Here is a 23,494-nt window from a genome sequence, read left to right on the forward strand (position 1 = left end):
GGGTCACGGGCCACGGCACCTTCCCCACGCCACCACGCCCCCAAGTAGTCTTGCGGACTCTGCCATGCGGAGCTCGCCGCCTCCCGAGCCCACACCCGCGTGCCTGTAGCCGCCCTACAGCCTGTTTGGGGGTCACTCACCCAGGGTGCCCGCCCCCTCTGCTCTCTGGATTCTGTCTGCCCCATACACTGCACCACAGACCCTGGCCCCTCCTGTCCCCTCCCAGCCTGGGAGACGAGGAGGGAATCTGGTGGGGGGGCGGCAGTGCCCTGAGCTAGAGAAACACCTGGGGCAGCGCCCTCCCCTCCTGTCCCCCACCCCTCCCCTTCTCCCCTCCTGTCCCCCACCCCTCCCCTTCTCCCCTCCTGTCCCCCACCCCTCTCCCCTTCTCCCCTCCTGTCCCCTCCCCCTCCCCTTCTCCCCTCCCCCTCCCCTCCTCCCCTCCCCTTCTCCCCTCCTGTCCCCCACCCCTCCCCTTCTCCCCTCCTGTCCCCCACCCCTCCCCTTCTCCCCTCCTGTCCCCCACCCCTCCCCTTCTCCCCTCCTGTCCCCCACCCCTCCCCTTCTCCCCTCCTGTCCCCTACCCCTCTCCCCTTCTCCCCTCCCCCTCCTGCCCCTCCTGTCCCCCAACCCTACCCCCCTCCTCCACTCCCCCTTCCCTTCTCCCCATCCCCTCCCCTTTCCTCCCCCCACCTCCCCCTCCTTCCCTTCCCCTCCCCCACCCCCTTCCCCTCCCTCCCCCTCCCCCTCTCCCCCTTCCTCCCCCTCCTTCCCTTCCCCTTCCCCTCCCTCCCTCCCCCTCCTTCCCTTCCCCTCCCCCTCCCCTACCCCCTTCCCCTCCCTCCTCCTCCTCCCCCTCTCCCCCTTCCTCCCCCTCCTTCCCTTCCCCTCCCTCCCACCCCCTCCTCCCCCTCCCCTCCCCCTGCAAGGTCCACCCGCTCACCCCCGCTCTCCTTCGTCTCCCCAGGCACCTACCAGGGCCAGTGGGTCGGCGGCATGCGCCAAGGCTACGGCGTGCGGCAGAGCGTCCCCTACGGCATGGCGGCCGTCATCCGCTCTCCTCTGAGGACGTCCATCAACTCCCTGCGCAGCGAGCACACCAACGGCACCGCGCTGCACCCGGACGCCTCCCCGGCCGTGGCCGGCAGCCCGGCCGTGTCCCGCGGCGGCTTCGTGCTGGTGGCCCACAGCGACTCCGAGAGCCTCAAGAGCAAGAAGAGGGGGCTGTTCCGGCGCTCGCTGCTGAGCGGGCTGAAGCTGCGCAAGTCGGACTCCAAGAGCAGCCTGGCCAGCCAGCGCAGCAAGCAGAGCTCCTTCCGCAGCGAGGCGGGCATGAGCACGGTGAGTTCCACGGCCAGCGACGTGCACTCCACCATCAGCCTGGGCGAGGCGGAGGCCGAGCTGGCCGTGCTGGAGGCCGACATCGACGCCACCACCACCGAGACCTACGCGGGCGAGTGGAAGAGCGACAAGCGCTCCGGCTTCGGCGTGAGCCAGCGCTCGGACGGGCTCAAGTACGAGGGCGAGTGGGCCAGCAACCGGCGGCACGGCTACGGCTGCATGACCTTCCCCGACGGCACCAAGGAGGAGGGCAAGTACAAGCAGAACCTCCTGGTGAGCGGCAAGCGCAAGAACCTCATCCCGCTGCGCGCCAGCAAGATCCGCGAGAAGGTGGACCGGGCCGTGGAGGCGGCCGAGCGGGCCGCCACCATCGCCAAGCAGAAGGCCGAGATCGCGGCTTCCAGGTAGGACGCGCGGCCGTCGCCTGACCCGGGGCGGGCGGGGGTGGGTCTGAGGGCGCCGTCGCGTCTGTGCCGCGCGATGGCTCTCGAGGAGGTGGCTGTGGTGTCGGCCGCGGGCTCAGAGCGAGCGCTGATGCCCACGCCCCCGGGCCCGCGGCCCAGATCCCCGTGGAAGCCCCGGCTTTGAGCGAGCCAGGTCAGGAGTGCCGCGTGAGACGGGCTGTGTGGATTGGTGGCTTCCCCGCCCGGGCTGTGGGAGGTTGGTGGCTGTGGGATGCCGTGTGGCTGCGGGTGGGTGCCAGGTGGTGTAGGCTTCCCCGGGTAGGCCAGGCTGCAGGTGCACACTCCTGGGCTGCACCATGACTGAGTCCCCTCATGGCTTTGCCAGGAAAGCCGAGAGCCCCGGTCACGTGGGGCCCTTGGGGTCTGCCCTGAGTGTTCTGGCATGGGGCGGGCAGCTGGGACCTGCTGTGGAGGCCAGGACATCCCCAGGTCTTTCTGGATGATTCTGCACCCCCAGCTCAGGGCAGCTCAGCCCCCCGGGCCCCGGTGCTGTTTCACAGGAAGCCTCTGTGGCTCCTGGTGGGGATCTTGGACCCCCAGTGAAGAGCTAAGGTGGGGCCGAGGCCTGGGGTGGGGGGGAGCCCATTGCTCTCAGCGTCTGTGGTGCTTGGGCGGAGCCGGAGCCACCCAGAGGCTGAGAGAGAAGCGGAGTTGCTCCCTGGGCCTCGGGCCCCTTTGCGTCCCCCAGGGCTGTCCAGACAGGAAGTTAGAGGTGCAGCCCTTGGGCCCGGGCACCCGGCGTTTTAAGAACAGGTGGAGTCTGTTGTTCTGTGCCTGGGAACGTAAAGCCTGTTCCGGGTGGGGAGGGAGGAAAACAGCGCCAAGGGAAGAGGCGCGGCGGCCGTGGCCGATCCATGTCCCCGACGCTCGCCGCCGTGTTCCCGCGCGACCCTTGGCCCAGCTGTGGCCCTCTGAGCGGTCGATGGGGTGGGGGCCAGCTCGGGACTGAGTGCCTCTAGTGAGTCACCAGCCCCGCGGGGCGCTGGCCAGCAGCCTTGGGGTGGCCGGTGCACCTGTGCCTCCTGGGACACCCGGGCCAGGTTTCTACCAAGTGAACAGAAGGGCAGGCGAGAGGGGGTGGGGGTTGAGCACGAGCCCAGGCTCGTCTTCTGCACAGATGGGGTCGCCAGGAGGGGCCAGCGCTGAGGGTGTTGGGAGTGTCAGGGAGTGCTGTGGACCCCTGGTTCCAAGGACCCAGGAGTAGGACACAGCTGTGTCCTGTGGCAACGTGAGGCCAGGCCTCCGTTCTGAGCTGCAGACTGGAGCTGTGTTTCCTGCGTTTTCTCAATGGGTTTAGAACACAGCACAAAAAAAAAGAAAGAAAAAAAAAAAAAAGCCAGGCTGGAACCGAGGCCGCCGTCCTCAGGGAAGCCGGCAGCTGAATGGCTTCGTGCACATGGCCTCAGGCCCCCCCCTCCCCGCCACTGGAGCGTGAGAGCCGTGGCCACGTGGGGCTGCAGAGTGGCCAGCCCTGGGCAGACTGGCCCCAGGCGGACTCTGCCACTGTGCCGGCCTGGACATTGGGTGTGGGGGGCTGGGCGAGGCGTGCAGTGAGCTGTGACCTTGTCCGAGCAGCCCAGCAGGAGTGGCTGAGTAGGGTCGGCCCTGCGCCTTCCGGCGGGGGTGCGGCGGGCATGGCGCTCTCGTCCTGAGAGCAGAGCTGCTGACCACCAACCTGTGTCCCGTAGCCAGGGCAGCGAGAGCCAGGGTCCTCCCCAGGGCCGGGGTCCGAGTCCTGGAGATCACGTGATCCATGAGGCCCGCAGGGCTTGCGGGAAGGCAGTGGCCGCCCTGCCCCCCAGACTCTGCAGGGGTGGGGGAACCCAAGAACCTGTGTCCTCTCCCCCAAGCTCCAGATGCTGGTGCTGTCATCAGGATCCCCAGGCCGGCCACTTGGCCGAGGAGACATGGGGCAGGGTGGGTGAGGGAAGCTGGTCCCAGGCAGGGCAGGGGTGGGTGAGGGAGGGTGGTCCCGGGAGGTGGGCGAGGTGCAGCAGCAGCCCCGGGGGCTCCTGCCTTGCTAGAGCCACACGTCAGACACTCAGCCCCCCCCCCCCCCGCAGCCCCACGCCAGCGCCCAGCTGCCCGGGCAACTCGCCGACCCCAGTCTCCTGGCAGCTTGTCCCTGCTCCAGGCTGGCCGGGCACGCATGGTCTTCCCGGGCCCGGCTCTCATCCAGAAGGTGCGCAGGTTGCCCGGCTGGCCGTAGAGCAGGCTCAGAGAACACCTGGCCTGCGTGGTGGCCACACTGCGAATGCTGGCGCCAGAGCCCCCGAGCCCCTGGCCCAGACAAGGGCATGGACGCCCCCGGGGTCTGACTTGGGGAGGGGGTCTGTCGTGGCCGCTTTGCCCCCTGCTCTGCTGGCTCCAAGTTGAGGAGGGGTCTGGTGCTGTGACCCCTCATCATGTGTGCAGAGGATGCAGGAAGCCAGGGTGCCTCTGGGGTCCCACAGGGGTCTGGTAAGGAGACCCCCGCCTGGCCATGACGCCGCCCACAGACCTGTTGCTGGGAGGAGAGGCGGAGGAGGGTGGGCTCTGTCTGCGGGAACAGGAGCCCCACGAGGCTGGGGCTGCATTTGCCCTGGGCCCGCGGTGTCTGCTCCATCGCTGTTCCGTGGGCGAGGGACCATGACCGCTGAGGCCCACTTCCCCAGGGAGCCGCGTCCCTTCCTGGAGTACCGGGGACCAGGAGGTGGCCCTGGCTGTTGTGACCGAGTTCACAAGGGACCGAGAAGGAGGTGCCCACGCCACAGCCACGCCCCATTCCTCCCCAGAGCTCGCCAGGCCTTCTCCTTCTTGGGCTCACAGATGCCCCAGGGTGCCAGGTGGACGCTCCTGGGCCCGGCAAGCTGGGCTCCTGGTGGCTTAGCCCAGTGTGGGTGGGCGGTCGCCGGTAGCAGGTGCTGGATCCCTGTGTGGCCTCCACAGCTCCGCCCACGGCATCAAGCCCACAGCCAGGAGCTCAGTCAACTGTGTGCCTGGCCTGGGGTGGCCAGGAACAGCGCTGGAGAGGCCGGACGTGCCTGGTGTGGGCAGGTGGGCGGGAGCGCGTGGAGTGGCCCCGTGGGTGATGGTACTCGCAGCAGACCTGCGTGCTCACGTCTGGTGGTGCTTTGCTGAGCGCGCAGGGGCCCAGGTCCCCGGCGCCTCCACTGCCCCCAACCCACGGAACACATGGGTGATGGACCAGCCGCGTCCCTAGGGCACCACGTGGGAGGCTGTGGACGCCACCTGTTTGCGGCTCTAGGAAGCGGGGCCGTGACTGATGGCCGTGCTGTTGAATTTCTCCCGAGCAGACTGGATGACGACCCCCACAGACCAGGTCCTGAGCCTGGCGCCTCGTGGGCAGAGGGGGCTTTCCCTGTGGGGTTGAGGATTGCTTGTGGGGCCCGGCATCGTCCCAGGGTCCCACGGCAGGGGGAGACGGCACAGCAGAGGCTCCGCTGCTGTTGCAGGTGGAGGAGGGGCGAGTGCGCAGGGGAAGGCCAGGAACTGCCAGGAGCCTCTGGGAGCCGGCCTGCCGCGCCCAGCGGCGCCCAGCCCTCAGCCCAGTGAGGCTCGGTTTGCACCTGACCTCTTGGTGTCCAGGAGAATAAATGTGCGTTTCAAACCAGTAAGGTCGAGGCCATTTGTTCGGGCAGCTGCAGGCCACTCAGGCTGGGGACGGCGCCTCCCTCCTGGCCCCGTCTGGTGGCCGCTCAGCTCCCAGGCCCTGCAGCTTCCTGCCTCCACCGGAGCGCGGGCCCATCTGTCCCGCCGCGGCCTGGGGACGGGCGCGGGAATGCTGGCAGTGACAGGCCCGAGGCCTGCCCCCGGGGCTGTGCCTCGGAGTCCCAGAAGTCCAATTTGTTTGTTTTTTTCCAAGAGTGAGAGATCTTCCATCAGCTGGTTCACTCCCCGATGGCTGCAGTGGCCTGGGCTTTGCCAGGCCAAAGCCAGGAGTCCAGAGTTCCCTCCGAGTCCCCAGCATGACCGCAGGGACCCAGGGACTTGGCCGTCTTCTACTGCTTTCCCAGGTGCGTTAGCAGGGAGCTGGATCGGAAGTGGAGCAGCCGGGTCTCAAACCGGCCCCATATGGGGTGCCAGTGTTGCAGGTGGTGGGTTAACCCGCTGTGCCACCGCCCCAGTCCCATGATCCAGTCTTGACGTGGGGTGCGTGTTTGGTGTCTCAGAGGCACCCCGTGGGCTGGCAGGTGTCAGGGGCCCTGGGGAGCCAGCTCCTGCCCCCACGTCCTGGCCCTCGCCGGGGGTCTGGACCGACCTCAGGTGCAGCTGCCCGCCAGTCAGCTGGGGCGCGTGGCCTCTTGCCTCATCCCGGGGCAGCTTGCACCTGGGACGAGAGGCCGGCAGCCATGTGCAGCAGACCCGGGCCTGGGGTCTGGGGTCTTCCCAAGAGAAGCTGCTGGCGCTGTAAAGCCCCCAGGGGAGACCCTGGTGCCCCGGGGCCTCTCCCCCAGTCCAGCCCCCAGCCTCTCCTGGGCTGGAGTCCGTTCCTGGCCGCTCCACTCCTGGGAAGCAGTTCAGCTGTTTGCTCTCTGGCCACGAGCGAGTGGTGGTGCGTGCCTGCGGGTCACAGGGGGAGGGTGTGGTCAGGCTGCCAGCTCAGGCCCACGCACCAGTGTCGCTGGTCACTGTGGCCATCGCCAGAGCCTCGGCACAAATCTCTGGGCACCGATTACTCAGCACCCTTGGACACGTGCACTCCTGCTCCCGCCTGCAGGTCCCAGAGCCCAGACTTTGTGCCCCGCTGTGCCCAACCCATGGGGCGGTCAGCAGGTGCTTCTCCCTGCACGGCTTCTGTCTGTCGTGTGCCTTCCCGAAGTTTGTATCTATTTTATATACAATATATATGCGAAGGTTGTTACCTATGTGAAAAGTTTACGTACATAGAGGTTGTTATTTATTTGAAAGGGAGAGAGAGGGAGAGGAGGAGGAAGAGAGGAAGAGAGAGAGAGGTCTTTCATCTGCTGGCTCACTCAAATGGCTTCAACAGCCAGGGCTGGGCCCGACTGAAGCCGGGAGCCAGGAACTCCGTCCTGGTCTCCCCTACGAGTGGCAGGAGCCCCAGCGCTTGGGCCGTCGTCCGCCGTATCCCGGACTCACTAGCAGGGAGCTGGATCGGGAGCCGAGCGATTAGGACTTGAACGAGCACTTGGCTAAGGGATGCGGGCATGCCGGGGGGCGGCTTAGCCGTCTGCACACCCCCACCTGGCTCTGTGCGGGACATGGCCCCGGTCCCTGGCCTCCAGGGCCCCCGTGGCGGGGGTGGGGGGGATGCTGTGCTTTGCTTGTGACAATGGTGCTGGAGCGGGCAGGGGAAGCCTCGACGGCCTTGGTGGTCACCGAGCTCAGTTCTCGCACCCGAGGGGAGCAGTGCGCCCGGTGCTCCTGGCTGGTCTGAGACGTCTGCTTGATGCCAGCCTGGCGTGGATCCCACCCGCACCCTCTCCCTCGACTCTGGTTCCTTCCTCTTGGCCAGGTGGCGCGTGCGGTCAGTGGCATGGGCTGGAGGGGCCCTGAGAGGCCACGGGGTCTCCTCAGCCCCGTGAGAACGCACTCCCGGGAGTCCCGGGCGAGAGGCCCCCAGGCAGGAGGGAGAGTGCAGGGTGACTGAAGCCACGTGCGGTTTCTGAGGGGTGACCGCTCCAGGTGGCAGTGCCGGGAGCTCACGGACGTGGCACCTGTGATGGTTCTTGAAGGCGGGAGCATCAGGCCCACTCGTTCCCCACGCACTACAGTCCCGGCCACCAGGGGCGCTCCTGACCCTGCCTGCCTGTCCTGCAGTCGCTGGACAGTGACACGCAGGTGGCCGAGGCTGAGGTGGCTCGCGCGCTCTCTGGAGACCAGAAGCCCAAATCAGGGTCTGGGGGGGAGGGGCTCCAGGGCAGGACCCCTCCCCTCCTCCCCGCTCCTGGTGGCCCCAGCTGGCCTTGCTGTGGCCGCGTCCCCTGGTCTCTGCCGCCTGTGAGTGCACGGGTCACTAGATCTAGCCCACACCCGTCGGTGGTTAATCCGCACATCTGCAAAGTCCCTGTCAGCAGACGCCTCCAGGCTGCAGGTGGAGTGGCTGGGGGCGGGGACAGCATTCAGCCCGCCCACTCCGGAGCGCCCTGCGTCTGGTCTCGGGGTTCGAGCCCCGTCCTCACCCTCACCTGGTGCTGCGCGTGCCCCGTGCACTGTACCTGCGTCTCACAGCAGGTGCCGGGGCCCAGGGCTCCAGCGTGGGAGGCGCTCCCCCTGCTGTCAGGCACCCCCAGGCCCCGCCCTGGGCGCCTTTCTGCAGAGTCGCTGGGGAGCCCTAGAATTTCTGCACTTCCCACCCCGGAGGGGGGGAGAAAGAAGCGGACAGGGGCCGCCCCCGTGCAGCCGCTGCTTCACAGCAGAGCGCGACGCTGTGCACAGCCACTCGGGGGCGCTGAGCACGTGAGGCTTCTTGTGTGCCCATGGCCGCGTGGCAGGCGGCAGACGTGGCTGCGCCATGATGGACGGACGGGGCTGCGCTGTGGTGGGTGTGACAGTAATGGGCGTGGCTTCCTATGAGGGGCGTGGCTGCGCTGTGGCGGGTGGGCATGGTTGTGCAGTGACAAAGGCACTCCCCCAGTCCCATCTAACTGGCGCCTCCTTGGACCTCGCTCCCTGGGTCGGCTGCAGGCACAGCTGGATCCAGCGACTCTGATGCCGGCAGGGCTCTGCTTTCTCCTGTTTCTTTTTTCTTAACACTTATTTATTTAAAAGGCAGAGTTACAGAGAAAGAGAGGCCTTCCATCCCCTGGTTCACTCCCTAAATGGCTGCAACAGCCAGGGTTGGGCCAGACCGAAGCCAGGAGCTTCTTGCTGGTCCCCCACGTGGGTGCAGGGGCCCAGGCGCTCGGGCGTCTCCCACTGCTTTCCCAGGCCACAGCAGGGAGCTGGATCTGAAGTGGAGCAGCCGGGACTGGAACCTGCACCCATGGAGGATGCCGGCGTTGCTGGCGGCGGCCTTACCTCCTGCACCACAACACCCCCGCATCTTGTTTTTGGGCACGCATCCAAGAGGGGCCGATGCTGGCGTGCGCATTCGTGTGTGGATTTCCACGTGGACGGACGTCTTCGGTTCCTTCAGGAGTGGGATGCTGGGCTGCGGAGCCAGCGGCCGTGGCGTGGGTCCTGGTTCTTGCGCACTGTCGGCTGTCTGATCACCTTTGAGTGGGCGTGGGGCGGGGTCTCACCGCGCTGTGGTCTCCACCTCCCCAAAGGTGAACAGCATCGTGCCGTGTGCTCGTGGGCTGCCCGGTGCCTTCTCTGGGGGTCGTCTACAAGTTGGGCCTTTGGTAAATATTTGTGTCCCGTGCCGGCGGCCTCCATGCCCGTGAGCTCCCTGGGGGCAGGAGGCGCCCGGTTCTGCTCTGTGGCCACTGACACAGCGGGCACCAGGAGCACACCGGTGGGGGCTGGGGCAGGGTACGTGGTAGACCCTGGGGGGGCTCCCTCACGTGGTACACCCTGGGGCACGTGGTAGACCCTGGGGGGCTCTCTCAGGGGCAGGACCACGCTGGCCCCAGGCGCAGAACTGGCTCTGACCCTCCCTCAGCCTAGTCTGACCGTGGCTTTCGTGGCTGTGCCCAGAGGCACCCTCTGATGCCTGCTAAGGCCTGAAAGCCCATCAGCTCCTCATGGTGGGGGTGGGGGGAGTCCCCGCTGTGCCCCTCGGGCCGCGGTCCCCCGAGGAGGGGCCCTGCCCTGTTCTTCAGGGCTGGGGAGGAACAGAGTCCAGAACCAGCCATGGAAAAGTCTGTCTCACTCTGCCTTTCAAATAAATGAAAATAAGCAAACATTAAGAAGGAGACACGGTCCCTGGAGGAGCCCCCTGACAACAGAGGTGGAGGCTGGCGCTGCAGCCACGTGCACGGGACACGCGGAGCCCAGGAGCTGGAGAGGCAGGGGGTCCCCGTCCCGCAGCCCACACGGGGCCTGCAGCCCTGCCTGCAGCTGGACTCTGGGGCTGTGGGAGAAGAAACTCCCAGGCCGCGGCCTCTGACAGCAGCAAACCACACAGCCCTCGGCCAGCGGTCCCCACCCCGGCTCCTCCCTCCCAGGCTGCCTTGAGTGGGAATCTTCCTGGCGCAAAAGGAAATTGGGACCCGAGCAAGGCCAGGGGCCCCCTGCCCAGCTGATGCGTGGCGCAGGGTGTCCGAGGCAGGAGCGGCCAGCTGCTCACCCACCTGCCCACCTCCTCTGCTTCCTGGGTGCACCGCCTCCTGTGCAGTGGGAAGTGACCCTCCCCGTGAGGTCCTCATGCCAGCCCCTACACAGACACCTGGGAGCCAGGTGTGGCAGGTGGAGGAGACGGAGCCCCGCCAGGGTGAACCCTCAGAACCCAGGCCCACCCTCCCCAGCAAAGCCCCACATCACCTTGCAGCCTCTGCGGGACAAGCGTAGCTCCTGTCCTAACAGCCCCGCGGCCCCCGTGTCATGATCCCACCTAGAAAGTAGCACCACACCCGAACGCGAACCTGAACCCCCGGTGCTCTTGGCTTCCTGCATTAGCTGAGCTGAGTGGCGTGGAGCGAGACTCGCGCCTGCGTTTCTGTGAGGGCTGGAGTGGTCTTGAGTGGGGGGGGGTGACTTCTGTGAGGGCTGGAGTGGTCTTGAGTGGGGGGGTGACTTCCGTGAGGGCTGGGGTGGTCTTGAGTGTGGGGGGGGTGACTTCCGTGAGGGCTGGAGTGGTCTTGAGTGTGGGGGGGTGACTTCTGTGAGGGCTGGGGTGGTCTTGAGTGTGTGGGGGGGTGACTGTGGCTCTTGCCCGCCTCCTTGGGAGACCTGCTTCCCCCCAGTGCCCCTTCTGCGTGTCGCCGTCAGCTTCCTCCTCTTACTGCATGATCGGCTCTGAACCCCAGTGCGGCCGATGGGGTATTGGGAGGCTGCGTCCCAGGCGAGCTCGGAGGGTGCGTGTGAATCCCCTGCCACCGTCTGCCACAGCGGGGTGTGGAGACCAGATTGGCCCCCTCCGCCATCCCGGGCGAAGCCGCAGCCACGGTGAAACCTCCAGGTGCAGGAGGCCCTGAGACGGAGACTTAAACGCGTGTCCCCTGAGTGATGCGATGCTGGGCCTCGGGGGCTGTTTCCAAACCCCCCTCCCCCTCGCCTGTGACGCTGCGTGATGTGTCCGCTGGGCTGACAGGTGCAGCTGCATCGTCTGGGGGGACAGAGGCAGCTGCGGGGCTTCTTGGCCGCAAAGTCCCTGCAGCGGGGGACCAGGAGGCCCTCGGGAAGGGCCCGGGTGTTAGCCGCAGGCCCCCTCGAGTCAGCAACCTGCCCTGTTCTTGGTTGACAAGGCCAGTCTCAGGGGTCTGGGTGTACAGAGGGCCGCTGTCCTCACCGCGCCAAGAGGAGCTAACAGGGAGACGGGCGCCCGATTCCTGCCCCGTGGCACCCTCCTCTGGGACAGCCCGCAGCTGCCCACCATCCTGCCTCTGCCGCCGTCTCTGCAGTGGACAGACCGGCCAGGCGGTGGCTGAAGGAACAGCAAGCCGCCCTCTCCATCAGTCAGGTTCCTCGGAGAAAGGCCAGGCTACCCCGCACGGCCTCCCGTTCCCCAGTGAGTCTGGCCTCGTGTCCTGCCAGCCTCTGGCCGGCGGCCTGCGCTGCCACACCCGCCCCTGGCCATCCACGCACGCCCCGGGCCGCCGCCTTTGCACCTGCCGCTGCCCCTCCTAGGAACACGCTTCCTTCCCTGCTCTGCGAGCTCCGATTCAGACGCACCTCTCTGAGCTCGCCCCGCCTCCCAGAGGGACTGGGCGCTCCTTTCTGTGACCCCAGGCCCTGACTCTGCCCCTGCGTCCGGCTCTAACCTCGGCACTGTTTTTATTTACTTGCCTTCTTGGTACGCGGCAGGTGCGGGAATGGGGGAGGGAGAAGTTGGTTTGCTAACAAAGATGGACGCACCCGAGCAGGTACAGATCATGGTTGCCAGCTCGGCCCACCTGTGCCGTGCAGGGTCATGAGGGGTCATGGGCTGCCAGCTCGGCCCACCTGTGCCGTGCAGGGTCATGAGGGGTCATGGGCTGCCAGCCCGGCCCATCTGTGCCATGCAGGGTCATGAGGGGTCGTGGGCTGCCAGCCCAGCCCACCTGTGCCATGCAGGGTCATGAGGGGTTGTGGGCTGTCAGCACGGCCCACCTGTGCCGTGTGGGGTCATGTGGGGTCATGTGGGGTCATGGGCTGCCAGCCTGGCCCACCTGTGCCATGCAGGGTCCTGCGGGGTTGTGGGCTGCCAGCCCGGCCCACCTGTGCCATGCAGGGTCGTGCGGGGTTGTGGGCTACCAGCCCGGCCCACCTGTGCCGTGTGGGGTCATGTGGGGTCGTGGGCTGCCAGCCCAGCCCACCTGTACCATGCAGGGTCGTGTGGGGTTGTGGGCTGCCAGCCCGGCCCACCTGTGCCATGCAGGGTCATGAGGGGTTGTGGGCTGTCAGCACGGCCCACCTGTGCCGTGTGGGGTCATGTGGGGTCATGTGGGGTCATGGGCTGCCAGCCCAGCCCACCTGTGCCATGTGGGGTCATGGGCTGCCAGCCCAGCCCACCTATGCTGTGTGACCTCACACAAGCCTTCGCCTCAGCCATGATTTTCACGTCTGTCCGTCAGGTAAGACAAGCAGAGGACTCCGCCTCCAGGCACAGCTGGGCGGGCCCCGCTGGAGGACCGCTCGGTACGCCCCGGCCTCCCCAGGGCCCTCGGGTGTTGCAAGCACCTGTGTTGCTGTGTTGGCTATGGTGTCCATGGGGCAGGTTGCCCTGCGCCACCAGCCGGCTGCACAGGGCCCCAGGGGACTTCTCAGCACAGAGATGCCGCTATGGCTTCTGCTCACCGCTCGGCCTCATCCCGTGGGAGCCAGCAGCCCCCGGCCCGAGTGTGACCGCACCGTCCACTGGCTACCTGCCGTCTACTGGCAGAAGCGCCTGCAGCCGCGCCTGACCCGTCACCGCCAACAAGCCGCTGGCGGCCGCAGTGTCCACAGGCCCTTCCTCAGCCTGGGCTTCCCATCCGTCCACCTGGGCTCACAGGGAGGCGCGGGGGCGTCACAGGGCCCTGCCAGGCTTTTCCCTGGAGGTCGGCTGCAGCTGGGGCAGACACTGCCTCGACAGAGCCCGCGGAGGCGGGGGCCCGGGGCCCTGGCAGCCCTGAGCCCTTGCTGCCTTCTGTACCGTCCGAGAATCAGGCCTCCCTGCTCGGCTACCAGGGAAGGAGGTCTTGCTTGGCTGGGCCTCGACTTCCTGGTGCTTAGTCTCACCTCCCGTTTCCCTAGGGAGTCACGACAGCGTGGCAGGAGCCGGCGCCCTGGTTGGCCGAGCCAGGGCCACGCTGTGCTCCCGTGACGTGCTGTGGTGGCACCAGCTGGCACCACGTGCGTCGGGGGTCTCAGCCGCCACCTGCTGCTGTTTCTGGGGCCCTCCCTCCAGCCCCCTGCCAGGGTTCCCACGCATCACCCTGAGTGTGGTTGCCCAAGGTGGGTGTCACCACGGAGCAGTGTGGCCCAGCCATGGATCTTTCGGGGGTGCTGGGTGCCCTGGCCCTGAACCTCCCTCCCGAGCTGGTCAACCAAGTGGCCGCTGTGAGCCAGGCCCCTGCCAGGGTCTCTGTGCACCTGCCTCCCAGAGCCCTGTGGCCATGCAGGCACTGTTCCATCCGGTTCCGGAAAGAGGAGGCTGTGCTGTTCTGTGCAGCCGGACCCACAGCAGAAGCGGTGGCAGGGACGTCTCTGGAAGGTTCTGCCCCTCCCCACCCTGAGCTGGCCAGCTGGGTTCCAAAGAAGGAAGCCCTGAGCGTCAGGGCGGACAGCTGGGGGCTCCCGGACAGGGGGCTGTGGATTTCTCCCTGGGCGTGGGGTCTGATGGCCAGCTCGGGCCAGGCCTGGCTGCTTGCTCAGCACGTGCTCGCTTTCTGTGTTCCCGGCAACGACCTGGACCTGGACAGGTGGTCAGTGCCGGGGGAGACCCGCGGCTGGCCATCACGGAGTGCCTCGGATGGGGGCAGGGACCCCACCAGTGCCTCGGGCCCTCGCTGTCCTCTGCCGGCAGCACGTCTTCCCTGTGCCCGGTGTCTTGGCCCTGGCTGCCGTGTCGAACACCGCGGACTACGCGGTTTGTGCAGCAGGCTTGTACTTCTCACAGTCTGGAAGCCTGCATGCGTGGGACATGGCGGCAGTCCGGCTGGGCCCTGGTCGGGGCCTCACCCCATGTGCCACCTGCTGTCCACCGTGGCTGTCCTGGGGCAGGGAAGCCGCCTCCTCCTCCTCCTCCTTGTAGGCCGCCAGCCCGGGGCCCTCAGGTCTGAGCCTGCAACCTTGCTCAACCTCAGGTTCCGGCTCCAAGGCCCTGTCCCCAGGCACGGTCACCACGGGAGTCCAGGGGCCTCCAGTTCCGTCCACAGCGCCTGGTGAGAGAGGACACGGCCAGGCCACACTCCATGGCCGGTTAGGGTCAGCCCCACACTGCACACCCAAGCCCTGTGCTCGTCTCGCTGAGGGGAAGGGGCAGACACGAGGGCACGCGCCTGATCTGATTCCCTGGTGTGAAGCTTCTAGAACAGGGACGGGGGCTGGGTGACTGCAGGAAACCGACAGTTCCCGGGACAGTTGCCTTTAGGGGCATGAAGGTGGCACTGGGAGCGGATGCGTGGTGTCACCCGTGTGCCGAGTGTCACCGGTGGATGTGGTCACATCAGGGGGCGGCGGGCTTGGCACTGTCCCGGCTGTGCTCTCAGGAGAGGGGCACTGGCTGAACCAGGAGAAGCCTGAGCCCCCGCCACCCTCGGCCCCAGTCCCCATGCCTGCGGGACAGGGACAGCTGTCCCTTGGGAGTCACCTGTGGAACTCGCGCCACCCCTCCCCCCATTGGTCAAAACCCCATCACGTGGCCCTGGCTGCAAGGCAGCTTGCGAATGGAGTCCAGTCTGGTGTCCACGTGTGTAGCCACGGTTGGGGCTTCTGCGCTGTCGGGGAGGGCACCACTGGCTGCCGGGGAGAGGGGCCGGCGTCCCTGCTGCACTGGCCACGTCTCTGTCCACCTTTGAACTCCTCTGATGTGGGCCTAGGGGATGACAGGGGACGGCCACAGAGAGGGAAGGACCCAGACCATGTGTGGGCATTTGGACAGTGTGGAGGCCCCAGACAGGTGGACGGGGACACAGCTGCACCTCCAGGGCCATGGAGCCTGGGCGGGTGGGGCAGCGGCTGGCCACTCTGCAGGCCGCCTCCTCCCTGACTCAGGGTCTCCCCTTGGTCACTTGCCCAGTGGGAGGCCCAGCCGCCTGGTGCCCCATGGAGTAACCACGGGAGGACTGAGCGCCAGTCTCCATGACATGCTTGTCACGTGGCCCACCTGGCGTCCAGTTGTCCGTGAGAGATCAGCGCTTGGCGTTGGCAGCAGCTGCCGGGAGTCTGAGAAGGGTCCGAGGCTGAGTTTGGCTTGGTGCGAGCAGTCGATTGGTGGTGTCTGTCCTGGGCGGGCGAGGAGCATTGCCAGCCTGGCTGCCTGGGGTCCCCTGCTCAGCTAGGTCTGCAGGGTGTCCCTCGGCAAGTGGACCGCACTCTGTGGACCTGAAGGACCGCCCGGGCTTCTCTGGCCCTCGTTCTTTGTCACTTTTGGGAAGCGGTGACAGAAGGTGCATGCCGTAAACGTCACGTCTCAGCCGCGTTCAAGTGCCTGGTTCAGCCATGTGCACCCGACCCCTCCCTGTCCAGGCCTGTCCCCCAGCCCAGAGTTGAGTCTGGGGCTCAGTCCCAAAACTCAGCTTCATGCTGGCAGCTGATTTGCTCCTTGGTCTCAGTGGGGAGGGGCGCTTCAGGTCCCTGCCCCACCCCGGCTGTCCCCAGACCCTCAGCGTCCTCCTCCGTGAAGTGGAGCGGACACCAGGCCCCGGCTCCAGGCTGTGGGGAGGCTGAGGCCGAGTCCGCGGTGACCGGCCCCTGGCAGTGATGGGGAGACAGGCGCTCCCGAGCCGGCTGCAGGCACTGCACCTGCCGCCTTTGAAGTCCCTCACAGGCCCCGGCGGTGCCTGGGTAGGCAGGAGGACTCTCCCCAGAGCAGGGCCTCACGGCACGGAGCCAGCGGCCCCCAGAGGCTGGACGTTAAAGGAGGTCCCAGGGCTTCCATGGGCGGCCAAGCTGAGGGGTTGTGCTGTCAATGGCCAGCAGCCCCAGGGGCTCTGGGTGGGGTGGGGCGCCTCCACCCCCTGTGCGGACCTGGAAGATGGGACGACAGGATGGCAAGGGCCCATGACCTGACACCACCAGGGTCTCCTTGGACCAGGCGAGGCCGACCTGCGTCCGGTCATCACTGGCTTTCCCGGGGTCCGAGAGTGGAGCCCCTGCTTGGGGGCTGTGGGACCAGTGGCTCTGAGCGTGTCCACAGCATCCGCTGGACAGGGACTGCCTGGTGGGTGGCAGCCACTGAACAAGTGGCCATCTTTGGTCAGCCGGTAGAGGCGAGGACCCCAGGGGTGAACCAGGCCTGGTGCTGACCACTCGCTCTCCTGCCCCCAGGGCCATGGTGAGATGGGTGCTGTGACCTCAGGTTACACTAGGGAAACTGAGGCCTGGGGTTCCCTGGCTTGTCCAGGGTCTGGTGGGAGATGAGAGGGCTGGGCCCAGGCCCAGGTACCTGTGGGGGCGTCTGAGGCCCTGGGGGTGAGCCGCACCCTGAACTCCAGCGCAGGCCACTTAGCATCTCGACTGCCGGACCTCTCAGGGCAGGTTGCCTGCTGGCTCCTGGCAAACAGCCGGCACTCAATTGTTGCTTCTTGAATGCAGACACTGAGAGCTGCCTAGTCCTCGTCCCACACCATCTCTGAGACTTGGGGAGGGAGACGCTGGGAGCTGTGTCCTCGGTGCGGAGGGGCTTCCCGCCTGCCATGGACTAGACCTCCTGCCGCCGGCCGACTGCGGCCCAGGCTCACCCTCTGGCTTCAGCGGTGACCCACCCAGGCCAGGCTGCCATGGAGAACCTGGTCCTGGAGGTGACATTGGCTCCTTCGCGCCTCTGATGTCCCCCCCCCCACCCCTGGAGGCTGCGACAGGCCTGGAGGGGAACCCCACCCCCTCCCCATGCAGCCCTAGGCCTGGACCTCCCCCTTGGGAGGGCTTGGGCCTTGCAGGGACACACAGTGCCTGTGAGCGTGCCCCTCCCCACTGTCCCGAGACCCCGCCTCGCTCCCCGCCCCTCATTGGAGTGCTCAGGCCGCCCCAGGACGTTCTGTGCCCAGCTGGAGTGCTGGTCATCATGATGCCATCCTGTCTGGGCTGGGCTGGGCACTGGGAGCTCAGCGCTGGCCTCCTGCCACAGGCCGGCCCCTCCCAGCAGGCGCGTCCCACCAGTGCTGAGCCGTGCAGGTGCCTGGGCGAGCCAGCAGGGGCCCGTTCTTAGTCAGTGTCCACGGTGACCATGACGGAGCCTCAGCATAGCCCTGGAGCTGGAGGTGGTACTGCCTGCAGAATGCCGATGGGGAAACCGAGGCGGGCGGGGTTGAAGGACCTGTCCCGGACACCCTGCAATGCCTGGCCTGGGCGGTCAGCGCCAGGGCCCGCAGGCCTCCCTCATGGCTGTTGGGCCAGGACCGTGGGCTGGGCGCGTAACCTCAGAGGTCGGCCCCTTCTCAGTCCAGTAGGGACAAGCAGGGAGGGCCGTGCTGCGGCCTGGTCACACCTGCAAGTGCCCCTGGCTGCAGACCGCGGGGGGAGGCAGGGCACTCACCCCTCTGCAGGCCAGCCCGTGGCACCTGCCTGTCAGGTGACCAGAATCACGCTCTGCTGCTCCTCCCCCGCCCTCCTGGAGAGGAGGGGCTCCTGGCCACCCCCACGCCGGCCTTGGCAGCCACGGCTGGGTTCACGGGCATCGCCCTCGCAGGTGGCAGCCCGGGGCTCGCCCACAATGCCACCCAGTCGGGCCCCTGAGATGAAGCGGGCAGGCACCGCGGCTGAGTCTCCTGGCTCTGGTTTGGGGTCCCCCCTCCAGGCCCCCTTCTGCACAGTGCTGGGAGTGGTTCCCACGCCTAGCACATCGCCTCTCTGGAAATGCCCTTTCTAGAACCTTCTCAGCTTGGCTCGGTCCCTGAGCCCTGACCCTGGGTGTTAAGTGAGGGAGGCGAGGACGCCTCCTGGGGTCGGGGGTCCCCAGAGAGGGTTCACTCGGCACCGGGGCCCTCACACCAGTCCCGTCTCCGTCACAGTTCCAAACGCCTCAGGTTCCTCTTCTGTAAAACAGGAGAACACCCGCTGTCCTGGCCAAGCGTCTGGGGACAGTGACAGGAGCAGGTTAGACAGCTCAGGTGCTGCCTCCCCCACCCTCCCCATGGTGAGGACAGCAGGGACCAGGCTGCCCCCACCCCCAGCTGCTCCCGCCCTGGCCGGGTCTGGCCCCCAGGGAGCCGCACAAGGTTACAAACATCTCATTAATGCTTTCCCCGCTCCCCCGAGGGCAGGGCTCCTGCAGCTCTGCCTTCTGAGAACTGAAGTTAGCAGCGCGGTCTAGCAGGGCCGCTCCAGCCGGGCTGCCATAGCCGGGCCGCCATAGCCAGGCCGCTCCAGCCGGGCCGTTCCAGCCAGGCTGCCATAGCCGGGCTGTCATAGCCAGGCCGCTCCAGCCGGGCTGCCATAGCCGGGCCGCCATAGCCGGGCCGCTCCAGCCGGGCCGCTGCACACCGCTGCAGGAAGCCTCGGGGCCGGGGGCTGCCTGTCTTTACCTCTGCTGGCTCGGACCCAGAAGAGGGGCAGAAAGCAGCCGGCTGTGGGGCCGGCGTTCACAGCCCCGGTGCCCCTCCACCCTGCAGGAAACCCCCGTGTCTGCCCGGCCCGGTGGGGAAGGGCACCGCTCTCCCCGTCCTGACCCAGCTGCCCGTCTGTCACCTGGGCAGGTGCTTAGCCTCCCGTGCACCCCCGTGTTCTCCTGCAAAGTGGGGGTGCCAGGGACCTGGTGCAGGGCTCGCCAGTGCTAAACCCGGGCACGGAGGCTATGAAACGCACCAGGGCCCTACAGCAAGTATCCAGGTGGGACCGGCTAACCAGAGTCCTGGGGTGGCCACGCCTGCCTGCCCACCGCGCACCTGCACCCGGGGCCATGGAGCTGCTCCTGCCTCCCTGTCTCCCGTCCCTCCCGCTGGGCAGCTTCCTGTGGTGCCCGGCTCTGGGCGCAGCTCTGCCCAGTCCCAAGGCCCTGAGTGAGGCTGGCGTCTCCTCTGGAGCAGACTGGTGTCTAGCCGCTGCACCCCAGGGGCCAGCAGCAGGGTCAGGAGCTCCCTGGGTCAGCACTGGGCCTTTCTGAGCCGGGGTTCGTGCAGCCCGGCCTGTCTCATTCCCTGTGTCAGCCGCCGGCCAGCTTCCCGCTCAGGTCCCTCTGTGCCCGCGGCCATCCGGCCGGTCTCTCCTGTACCTGCGGCCACGGGGGCTGACTTAAGGAGCCGGTGGACAGGAGGCAGTGTGTTCAGGCCCGGGGTGACGAGAGCCTGTGTGGGGCTGCCTCGTGCCCGACCCTGCCCCCCAGGAACCGATCTGCTTGGGTGTTGGGGGTGGGGTGTGGGTGTGCAAACCCGGATCGCAGTCTGAGAGCTTATCTGGGGAGGGGACCGACCGTAAGGACTACTCAGGAGTGGCCAGGAGCAGGAATTTCTCCGCGGAGCCCCAGTGACCAGGGATGGAGAGCTGGGCCCATGGGCGGTGCTGTGGCCAGAGGGAGCCCAGAGGACTCGGGCTCTTGGAGCCTGGGCTCACATACAGGCCCCCTGTCCTCCCCTTCACCCCCACCCCGAGGGGTCGCCGGCTCCTGTGGGCACAGGGGGTCTGCCACGGTGCCCTCTGCCCCAGCGGGGACCTGGTGCCTGGGGGGTCGGAGCGGGCCCCGGCAGCACCGCCCACCTGCGGGAGACCGCTGGGAGTCCCCTGGCCGAGTGCACAGCGGCGGGGGCCGGGTGCGTGGACCGCCTGGCCTGTGCGCTCCTCCGCGCGGGACCCAGTGCCCCTCCCCTGGGGGTCGTGAGCCCGCCCGGGCACGCCGGGCAGGGTGTATCATGGAGGCGGGATTGTATGAGTGTTTATTTCTCCGCCCACCCCCACGCGGCTGAGGCTCACAGGGCACCCCCGCCTCCAGAACGAGAGAGGACCCGCCACGCATGCTCAGTAGGGTGGGGTGGGCTGGAGCCGCCGCGCATGCTCAGTAGGGAGGGCTGGGCTGGAGCCGCCGCGCATGCTCAGTGAGGTGGGCTGGGCTGGGCTGGGCTGGAGCCGCCGCGCATGCTCAGTGGCTGGCTGGGCGGCCTTCTCTTTCTGGTGTGCGGGGGCTCAGGGTGTGGGGTGAGGGGCAGAGGCGGGGGCGCCGGGTCTGAACATAGACGCCCGCTGAGCCCCTTCTCTGGGAGACTCCGGTGTCTCCTGAGCCGCGGTTGTCATGGTAACCGGGACGAGGCGCCCGAACCGACCTGGCTGCGGGGGTCGTGGGCTGTTCCGACCCGGGTCCACCGCGGCCACTGCAGCTCCTGCGAGGGGACCCCGGCTGCCCTGGCCGCTGGCGGAGCTTGGTCCCCACGAGGCGGACCAGGGCGTCAGCCCGCTTCTCACCCTCCCCCACCGGGACGGGCCGAGGAAGACCCCAGGCACCCGGGGGTCCGAACGCTGGGGGTGGGCGAACCGCGCAGGTCCGATCCCTGCCTCGGGTGGACAGCGCGTCCACGCACAGTGTCTGGCACAGGCTGTGCAGGGGAGTGGGCACGTGGCTGGCCGTCAGGACCCCCGCACCCCGAGTCACGGTGGGTGCGCAGCCCCCAGCCCCGGCCGGCGCAGGTGCCTGCGGAGTGAGCCTGCAGTCGGGCCCTGGTGTGGCCCCTCTCTGTCTCTTGGCTTCTCCAGGAATGTTTTTTAAAAAGCAACCGAGAAAGTAAAAATCAGCCAGAAAGTAAAGCCTCACTGCTCATCACAGATTCGCAGAATGAAACTGGAATGAGAATCCATTCGGAAAGAATGCGTTTCGGGAGCAGGGCCCTCCCAGCTCGGGGCAGTGCCCGTCGGCCCAGCTCCCTGGGGAGCAGGTGGTTCCTCCATGGCGCGAGGGACCATGGGAACACTGACCCTGCCGGCAGCCGCTGCACTCTGGATGCAGGTGTGCGGGGCGGCCACGGCCAGGCCACGACCCTCACAGCAGGTGTGCAGGGGTGGGGCGGCCACGGCCAGGCCACGACCCCTCACGGCAGGTGTGGGGGATGGTCACGGCCAGGCCACGACCCCTCACGGCAGGTATGTGGGGCGGCCACAGCCAGGCCACGACCCCTCACGGCAGGTGTGCAGGGGTGGGGCGGTCACCGGTAGGCCACGGCCCCTCACAGCAGGTGTGCAGGGCAGCCACAGCCAGGCCACGACCCCTCACGGCAGGTGTGCAGGGCGGTCATGGCCAGACCACGACCCCTCACAGCAGGTGTGCAGGGCGGTCACAGCCAGACCATGATCCCTCACGGCAGGTGTGGGGGACGGCCAGACCACGATCCCTCACGGCAGGTGTGGGGGGCGGCCACGGCCAGGCCACGACCCCTCACGGCAGGTGTGGGGGGCGGCCACGACCAGGCCACGACCCCTCACGGCAGGTGTGGGGGCGGCCATGGCCAGGCCACGACCCCTCACAGAAGAAGGCAGCCCCGACGGGTGTAGCTTAGTGTAAAGCGGTCTGGAGTCCGTCCGTGGCTCCCCCAATACGCGTTCCGCGAGCTGCACACTTAGTCACGGAGGACAAGAAGGCTGTGTGCTGGTGAGCAGCGTGTGCGTGCCGAGCTTCCCGTGGGTGGGTGTGTGGACACGGACACACGTGTGCCACGCCACAGGACCCGGCTCCTGCCTGCAGCCTCCTGCCTGGGGGTCCTGCTCGCCCGCTCTGGGCTCTGGCCCGGCCAGGCCTTTTCCTCGTAACAGGCAGAATTGTCACAAACGGACGATGTGGGAAACCCCTAAGGGAGGTGTCTGGCTAAGGCAAAGACTAAGATCCAGGCCGAGCCCGGCCCAGCGCCTGTGGGCTCCTGGGGCCCTGGGAGCGCTGCCAGCCCAGAGCTGGAAGTGGGTGCCACTCCGCACCCCTGCTCCTCACTGCCAGCGCAGCGCCCTGGAGCTGACCTGGGCCCGAGGCCCCTTGGTTCTGGAGCTGCCTGGCTGAGCCCCGGCTCTCAGGCCTGAGAGTCAGACACCAGAGGGTGGGCCCACGGCGGCTGTGGCTGTAAGGACGTGGTGTCCCCGCCCTTGCCCCCAGGCCACCCCCACCCCAGCTGCCAGTTCCTTGGGGTCCCCAGCGGGTCCTAGGAGGGTGACGAGGCCCGTGGCGCAGCCCCCAGCCCAGCCTTCTCTGCTCTGGCCGTGGGGCACACACTGACCTCCAGCCCCTGGAGGGACCACCTCAGGTACCACCCGGCACCCTCAGCCCTCGCATCTCGTGCAGCCTTCAGATTCCAGCTCGTGTCTGCCTCCTCCAGGAAGCCCTCCCTGACCAGGTCAGCCTCTGTGGAGGTGCAGGCAGACCCTCTGTTGGTTGGCTAAGGCCACCCTGGCTTTCTGAGCTCCAGGGTTGCTGGCTGGGTCTGTCTCTCATCCCCAGCTGTATCAGGGGCGGAGGGAGGCAGAGGCCAGGTCCCTCTCCATTCCCAGCTGTAGCAGCTGGGGTGGGGCTCCGAGCCGTTGGCCTGGGGACGGCGTGGACTCCCCCAGGCTGGAACGTGGAGGGAGGGGAAGGCTGCGCTAGCTGGGGCTGAGGACGCCCGCTGCTGCTCCCCGCCAGCTCGCTCCCCGTGCCTAATGGGCAGTGGGACACGTCCCCTGATTCCCACGTGTGAGTGCTGCTGCTTGGGGCGGCGGCCAGCTCCCCACCCCTGCCTGGAGGCCTGGACGGAGCACCTGGAGGGCTGGATGCGAGGACCGGGGGGCCCCTGGCCTCTTGCGAACCCCTGTGCCCTTAGGCAAACCCCCAGCGGCTGACGCAGCCTCTCCCTGGGCCTGGGAGGGCCGTGGCTGGTTTCTCCTCCCTTTGTCTCAGCGAAGGGGCCCCCATGCTTCGGGGTCCACAGAGCCTGCTCCTCCCATGCCCCCAGGTTCTGTCCAGTCAGGCCTGCGGTACGGGGCGGCCCTCTGTGGCCTTGCCGGGGCACCACCTGGGCACCTGCGGCTCTGATTGCTGGGCCTGCTTAGCGAGGGCCCCCTCCCCTCTCCTCCCCTCCCCTCCTCTCCCTCCCCTCCCCTCCTCTCCCCTCCCCTGCTCCTGCATCGGCCAGGCAGGTGGGCGGGCTGTGATGGCTTTCACCGCGGGCCGCCCGCCGCCAGCCTCAGTCTTCCTCTGCCAGTCCGACCCGCGCTCGCAGCCTGGCCTGGGCCCGGGTTGGATCTCAGAGCAGTGTGCTCAGCACGGGCCCACAAGAAGTCCGGGTCCCAGCGGGGGGGCTCGTGTAACTCCCACGGGGGCTGTGGGCTGTGCCGGTGCAGTGCCTGGCACACGTGTCTCCTCTCTCCGGGTTTGCCAGGGTGAGACCTGGGAGGAAGGTGGCCTGCCTGGAGCAGTGGCCAGAGACTGGCGCCAGGCTGCCTGCAGACTCTGCCCGGCACTGGGCACAGGGCCCGGCGGTGCCTCCTCCAGCTGCCCAGCCTGTCTGCTGCGGGCGGGAGGGGGCCCTGGGTCCCGGTCCGCCCGCTGCCTCCCTGGA

The 23,494-nt window shown here is 67.7% G+C and overlaps 1 protein-coding gene across 1 annotated transcript in view; it reads left to right on the forward strand.

Annotated features, from left to right (window-relative positions):
* Positions 1–23,494, forward strand: part of JPH3 (junctophilin 3) — a 57,504-nt gene that overhangs the window by 17,382 nt on the left and 16,628 nt on the right. The window contains exon 2 of the mRNA XM_070061888.2: positions 968–1,745. Coding sequence (XP_069917989.2) covers positions 968–1,745 — 778 coding nt within the window. The remainder of the gene's footprint in view (positions 1–967; positions 1,746–23,494) is intronic.

This window comes from Oryctolagus cuniculus, chromosome 18 (genome assembly GCF_051225735.1).
Source record: "Oryctolagus cuniculus isolate XC-2025 breed Fujian yellow rabbit chromosome 18, ASM5122573v1, whole genome shotgun sequence".
In the NCBI taxonomy this organism is placed as follows: Eukaryota; Metazoa; Chordata; class Mammalia; order Lagomorpha; family Leporidae; genus Oryctolagus; species Oryctolagus cuniculus.